At 39.1% G+C, this 7,663-nt stretch overlaps 1 protein-coding gene across 1 annotated transcript; it reads right to left on the bottom strand.

The window, feature by feature from the left end:
• Window positions 1-5,013: 5,013 nt before the first annotated feature.
• On the bottom strand, window positions 5,014-5,955 carry LOC109561032 (olfactory receptor 2T33-like). The gene has a single exon (XM_019963464.2). The coding sequence runs from the start codon at window positions 5,953-5,955 to the stop codon at window positions 5,014-5,016; it is 942 nt and encodes a 313-aa protein (XP_019819023.2).
• Window positions 5,956-7,663: the final 1,708 nt, after the last annotated feature.

Here is a 7,663-nt window from a genome sequence, read left to right as displayed (position 1 = left end):
TATGGGACTCTTTGTGCCTCTTGGCTTTCATTGACTATTTCCTTTTCCATGTTGGGGGAATTTTCAACTATAATCTCTTCAAATTTTTTCTCATACCCTTTATTTTTCTCTTTTTCTTCTGGGACTCCTATAATTCAAACTTTGATGCATTTGATATTGTCCCAGAGGTCTCTGAGACTGTCCTCAGTTCTTGTCATTCTTTTTACTTTATTCTACTCTTCAGAAGTTATTTCCACCATTATATCTTCCAGCTTACTGATTCATTCTTCTGCTTCAGATATTCTGCTATTGATTCCTTCTAGAGTATTTTTAACTTCAGTAATTGTGTTGCTTGTCTTTTTGTGTTTATTCTTTAATTCTTTTAGGTCTTTGTTAATTGATTCTTGCATTTTCTCCATTTTGTTTTCAAGGTTTTTTTAAAATCATCTTTACTATCATTTTTCTGAGTTCTTTTACAGATAGTTTGCCTATTTCCTCTTCATTTATTTGGACGTCTGTGTTTCTAGTTTTATCCTTCATTTGTGCAGTATTTCTCTGCCTTTTCATCATTATTATTAGTATTAAGTTATTGTGTTTGAGGACTCTTTTTCCAAGGGTTCAAGGAAAGTTTAATTCTTTCCTTGAAGAAGGTTGAATTCTTTCTTCCTTTTGGTTTCTGCCCTCCTAAGGTTGGTTCAGTGGTTTTTGTGAGCTTCATATTAGGGTGAGATTTGTTCTGAGTTTTCGTTTGTTTGTTTTTCCTCTGATGGGCAAGGCTGAGTGAGGTGTGAATCCTGTCTGCTGATGATCGGCTTTGTATTTTTGTTTTGTTTGTTGTTTAGATGAGGAGTTCTGCACAGGATGCTACTGATGATCGGGTGATTCAGGGTCTTGTATTCAAGTGGCTTTCTTTGTGTGACTTCTCACTCCCCACGGTTGGTTTTCTGGTTGTCTAGGGTCTTGGAGTCAGTGCTCCAACTCCAAAGGCTCAGGGTTTGTTCTTTGGTCAGGAACAATGATTCCACAAGTGGTTTGTTATGGCATTAAGTGAGATTAAAACAAATATCCAAGAATGAGAAACCAAAGATGAACCCCGGACAAATGGCAGTTACAAAACCAGGCAAATAATAATTAAATTAATGACGTACTCACATACACATATACTCCCATGAGCAAAGTGAAAACTGTCCAACAATAATAAAGTATGGTAGATTGACCTGGCAAACAAAGGAAATCAAATATTATATTTACCAGTTAAGAACAAAACTAACTTGAGCAAAAACTGAAAAACAAAACTAAAGCAAGGTGCCAAGTCGGGAATAAAGCAATGAAAACAAAACTAACAAATATATTGAGAGGAAAGGAAAGAAAGAATAGACATACAGAGTTAAATAGAGGTAGATGAAGAAGATTTATATACATTAAAGATTAACTGCCAGGGGCAAAGAACAGTAGGAAAGGCAAACAAAGGAATAAATGTAGAAAAAATAATAATAGGTTTAAAAATTTAAAAATTAACTTTTAAAAGAGAGAGGGAAAAAAAAAAAAGAGAAAAACTCCACAGAACTGCAAAAACCCAATGTAGAGGCATAAGTTTATAACAACAATAAAAGTTGTGACTGGGGAAAAAAAAAAAAAAAAGCTTAGTTGGTTTTTTAGTGCCAATAAAATTGACAACTACAAAAGAGGGGGAAAAACAAAAAAGAAAAAAGAAACTCAAAAGAATCTACAGAACAAGTCAAAAAATAAGAATAATAAATGTTTTCTTGAGTCACTGCTGTCAGAGTCCTTTCCCTTGCTGGGAGTCACAGTCCACCTTACCTCTGTAGGATGCCCTCCAACACTGTGCTGATCTCTGGACCTGCTGTGGGGGTAACTCAGATTCTAATCTGGTCCTACTCCTGTGTGTTCTTGCCTCCAATGTCCACAGCTATAAGAACTAGTGCCTTTTCTTTTGTGGGAGCTCTCAATGGCCTTTGATATGTTAAATAGACACAAAGTCTGCTTAGCTGATCATGTAGATTTAATCTGCAGCTTGTACAGCTGGTGGGAAGGTTTTGGGTCTTCTTCCTTAGCCACACTGATTCTGGGTTTTAATTGTGGTTTTAGTTCTACCTCTACATGTGGATCACCCACTGGGGTTTAATTCCTGAGGCTGCCCTGGAGGGCTTGGGTTTGCCCCTGTGAGGGCCAGATGTGGAGGTAGTGCAGCTGCTTGTGTTGCAGGGGTCCTGACAGCACCAGGTACTCGAGGGGGCAGAGTAGGGGGAGCAGCAGCTAAGACAACAGGAAATGCAGTGCTCTAGAAGGGTATGGCAACCAGTATTGGCCAATATACTCCAGTATTCTTGCCTGGAGAATCCCCTCTCTGACAGAGAAGTCTGACAGGCCACAGTCTACAGGGTCGCAGAGTCAGACAAGACCATAGTGACCCTGAGCGCATAGACGCAAGACATTTTTTGCCTGTGGCAGTTCTGCCCCAGTAAGAATTGAGCATGAAGGTGGTGCAGCTGCTTGGCTTGTAAGGACCCTGGTGGTGCCACGTTTGCAGGGATTACCTCCATAACTCCAGGAGTTATGGACCTATCAGAGTCTTTTTTCAAGCCTCTTCTAGCTGGTGATCAGAAGGCCTCCTTGTCCAGTTTTTCTCTGTAGCTCTACCCATTCAGGCACTTAGAGGCCTCCCTTGCCTGGGATCCTTCTCTGTTCTGAGTATCAGGCAAGTAGAGGGGACCCCCCTGACTGGGGTCCTACTCTGTAGATTGGTGTGTCAGGAACTTAAAAGGGTACACTAGGTGGGGTCCTACTCTGTAGTTCGGTGCATCAGGCGTTTGATGGGCCAGCCTCTCTATTGTTCAGCTGCTGGTGCTGGCATGTGTGGGATAGAGAGGCGATGGTGATGGTTTCACCCTCTACGCGTGACTCAGCAGTTTCACCTTGCTTCCATGGTTGCCCACCTTTCCTCCACCAGCACTTCTCACCAGGATCTCCTCCCTCTGTCTCTCCACAGTCAGTCAATAGCAGCTCTCACCCTGGGATTGCTCCACAATCCCTCAGTTCCAGCTCCCAGCCACTGTGCCTTCCAGGAGATCAGCATTCCTGTCCGGGGTAAGTATGGCTGCAGCAAAGACTGTCTGATTCTCATTCCATTTAGGCTGCCATAGATCGGCTGTTTCACTCTCAGCCTTAAATGTTTCTCCTCTGATTCAAACAGTTGCCCCTCTGTGGGGATCAGACCCCTGCTTAAGTTCCCCCACCCGCTGAGGGCAGGTCCAGTCCTACTATCACTCCTGTTTTTACTGCTAGTTCCTTAGTCCTACTGAGTTTTGGGGGGTTCTATATATTCTTTTCCTCTGGTCCGGTACTACTGCCTGCTCTCAGCTGGTGTTCTGCATGCACTTCTGTGTCTGAAGATGTATTCCTAATGTATCCGTGGGGAGAGATGTACTCCAGGTCCAGCTGTTCTCTCTGACAATCTTTTAAAATCAAAATGTTTAAGGTATAAACCTTCCTTCCTTCTTTTCATTTTTTTTTCTTTTTAAAAAAATAAATTGTCCTAAAAAATTTGCAGATACATCATGAGTGTAAGACTTCTCCAATAAACTTAGATTCACTCCCCTCAGTTAAACACTAGATGTAAAACAGTTGGTCCCAAAGTTTCCTTGTGATCAAAGATGATTTCTTCTATCTGTAGGACAGTTAATAGAAAGCAAGAAATATATGAAAAAAATACTTGGATATTTTCTGCTCTAATTACAGCTGTATATAATCTATGTGTGTTCAGTTCAATTGTCGCTCAGTCGTGTCCAACTCTTTGCGACCCCATGAATCGCAGCATGCCAGACCTCCCTGTCCATCACCAACTCCTGGAGTTCACTCAGACTCACATCCATCGAGTCAGTGAGGCCATCCAGCCATCTTATCCTCTGTCATCCCCTTCTCCTCCTGCCCCCAGTCCCTCCCAGCATCAGAGTCTTTTCCAATGAGTCAACTTTTCACATGAGGTGGCCAAAGTACTAGAGTTTCAGCTTTAGCATCATTCCTTCCAAAGAAATCCCAGGGCTGATCTCCTTCAGAATGGACTGGTTGGATCTCCTTGCAGTCCAAGGGACTCTCAAGAGTCTTCTCCAACACCACAGTTCAAAAGCATCAATTCTTCAGCCCTCAGCTTTCTTCACAGTCCAACTCTCACATCCATACATGACCACTGGAAAAACCATAGCCTTGTCTAGATGGATCTTTGTTGGCAAAGTAATGTCTCTGCTTTTCAATATGCTATCTAGATTGGTCATAACTTTTCTTCCAAGGAGTAAGTGTCTTTTAATTTCATGGCTGCAATCACCATCTGTAGTGATTTTGGAGCCCCCCCCCAAAATAAAGTCTGACACTGTTTCCCCATCTATTTCCCATGAAGTGATGGGTATTATCTATGTTAATTTATGTGATAAATTTAATCACATATTACTTTAATAGTTTTTCTGTTTTTCAAATAAAGATGTTGACTTCTTCATAGTTACTTCGTATATTGACAATCCCTCAATGTACATAGCCTAATCTCTTTATCTAAAGATGTTTTTAATAACATAATCAGGAATAATAATTCCCCTGAAAACATTTTGATGAATATTTCTTGTAACTTTCATATATATAATTATTTGCTCATTTGAAATTTATCAAAAGTATATGAATTTAGTTCTACTGTACTTTCTTCAAAATAATTATGCACTTTTAAAATAATTCATGTCCATAATAATTAAGAATTTTTATTGAATATACCAAAATACAAATTACATGGTTGATATTTAACATATCTTGTATTATAGTGCCTCAATCTTATTGCTGAGGCCCAAAGTTCAGAAGAAAATATGATAAGGTGTAAAAATATGACAAATGTAATTTTTAATTAATTTATCAAATATAAAAGAAATAATTTGTAAAAATCAATGCAAACTGGGACAGAGAGAGAAAATATGTTGATACAAACTGCATTTCATAACCTAAATCTAATAATGCCATTTTGGAGAATAATGATCACTATTGAGACCATCGAAAGTGCTTTACTAGCCACTTTCTCAAAGCCCCCTTGACATCTTTATTCCTCACACTATATATAAGGGGGTTCAACACAGGGGTGAAGATGGTGTAGAAAGCAGAAACCACCTTGTCATGTGCCCCTGAATGGTAGGATTTGGGCCGCATGTAGATAAACATGAGAGTGCCATAGAAGAGCCCCACGACGGCCAGATGGGAGGAACAGGTCGCAAAGGCTTTCTTCCTGGCTGCGGTGGACTGCATATGGAGCACAGCAGCCAAGATGAGACTGTAGGAAGCCAGAATGAGAGAGAGTGGAATCAAGAGCATCAGGACACAACAGACGTACATGAAAAACTCATAAATCATGGTGTCAGCACAGGCAAGGTGAACAAGCGATGGTGCCTCACAAAAGAAGTGATTGACTTCCCGAGAGTGGCAGTAAGGAAAGCTCAGAGTGGCACCAGCCTGCATCAGCCCATCCACCCCTCCCAAAAGCCAGGAGCCTGCTGTCATTTGCAAACAGAGTTTCTGATTCATGAGGATCGGGTGTCTCAAGGGGTGACATATGGCCACATAGCGGTCATAGGCCATGGCGGCTAAGAGGAAGCACTCGCCCCCTCCCAGAGTGAGAAACAGGAAGATTTGAGTACCACAGCCAGCAGGAGAGATAGACCTGTTGTGCATCAGGTAGTTGGCTGCCATTTTGGGGACAATAGTGAGAACCAGCATCATGTCCATAAGGGAGAGCTGGCTAAGCAGGAAGTACATGGGAGTGTGCAGCTGGGGATCCACCTGAATGAGCATGATCATGAAGGTGTTGCCCATCAGAGAGGTGAGGAAGGCCATGAGCACCATGGCAAAGAGGAACAGATGGGTCTGTGTGTAGTCAAAAAGTCCTAGAAGAATGAAATTTATTCCTGTGGTGTCACTTGCATTTTCCATGACTCCTGTTATTCCTGGAAGACAATGAATGATTAGGAAATGAGAACTGCTTAAAAGGAAGCTTGGGTATTTCCTTAAGAAAAATTGATCTATAACAGAAAAAATGAGACTTGGAAAAAAAATCATGAGTTAAATTCTTTCACTTCACAAGATGTCTGCCTTGGTATCCAATTGTCCATTTCTTTGCAACTATTTTTCACCAAAATAAATTGATTTTTTATATATGGAATACTACCAATTGCATTTCTTTCTCAATATTTTGTCAGTATGCCACAGATAATTTATTCATAGTATTAGGAACTGTTATTATATAATCTCAATTTCTATAATTTTGGGACTTCCATCTTAAGGAGTTTCAGATAATCCCTGTTAGTCAATATTGATGTTACATAGTACACATCATAACTATTGAATATTTCTACTGTTATTTTTTTTTTTACTCTTACTAGAGATCTTTTTTTTTAAACCTTATGATGAATTAGATTTTTAAAATAAATTGTATACACAAAGCAAAATGTCAACCTACTAAAACTCAGTTTACTAGAGATGAAGAGAAAATGGATCAGTTTCTCCATTCTATGCCTGCAAACAGCCCATGGCCTTGGTACATCAAGTTTTTAGCTACTACAGTTACTTAGCACACACATACACCGATACTGCTCAGGGTCACCCATCACCTTATGTTACCGTGACCCGTTTTCCTGATTACAGGGACATTTTCTTAGTTTAGGGATGTCTCAAGAGTTAACATTCATACCTAACATATACTTACAAACTGAATCTTTATTAGTTAAATATATGCATTATAAATGGCTAAAAAATTTATGAAGGAATACAACCTAAAGGAACATAAAGAAACTGGTCTTACTTATAGGCTTTCATACTTTGTTATCAATAGTCACCTTTTAAATGTACTAAAATATTAATTTATTAACTAATTTGAATATTAACAAGCAGGTTGATTACCATACATAATTGACTGATTATATAACTATCATTTGAGATACAGCACCACTACATATAAAATCTGGAGCATTTCAGTTATTTCCAAAGAGTAATTCTCCTTTCATCAAAGCTGCTAGCTTTTATTTCTGTTACATATAAGTATCTATGGGAATAGAGTTGAATATATATGCAAATGACTTTCATTCTTATATAACATATGTCTTTTCTTTGCAAATCAGACTTTTAAAGAAAGTAATTAGTGATTTCTAGGAAGTTTATGTTTGCACTTTATTCATAATCTGTGCTGTGTGCTCTGCTCAGTCATGTCTTTTTGTGACCCTGCGGACTGTAGTCAGCCAGGCTACTCTGTCCATGGGATTTTCCCAGCCAGAGTGTTGGAATGGGTTGCCATTTTCTTCTCCAGAGGATCTTCCCCACCCAGGTATTGAACCATCTGCGTCTTCTGCACTGCAGATAGATTCTTTAACCACTGAGTCACCAGGCAAGCCCTGTATAGGAAATCTTTTTTTTTTAGTTCTTCTGTAAGTTACTTTATAAACAGTGCAACTTACGTGAATGGGACCATATCTTTAGTAAATATTTACATCATTTTTAGTGCCTAATGTATACTATCAAAGTCAATTATGTAATCAAATTACACATTTGCTTTGTTACTCAAAATATCTATAAATAAGATATAATAATGTCCATATCATTATCACAGTTTGTTATTCCAATAATGTGTACAATATTTATTACCTTA

Source organism: Bos indicus, chromosome 7, assembly GCF_029378745.1.
Source record: "Bos indicus isolate NIAB-ARS_2022 breed Sahiwal x Tharparkar chromosome 7, NIAB-ARS_B.indTharparkar_mat_pri_1.0, whole genome shotgun sequence".
NCBI lineage: Eukaryota > Metazoa > Chordata > Mammalia > Artiodactyla > Bovidae > Bos > Bos indicus.
The sequence above is the reverse complement of the archived record's forward strand: the minus strand, read 5'-3'. Positions and strand labels throughout refer to the sequence as shown.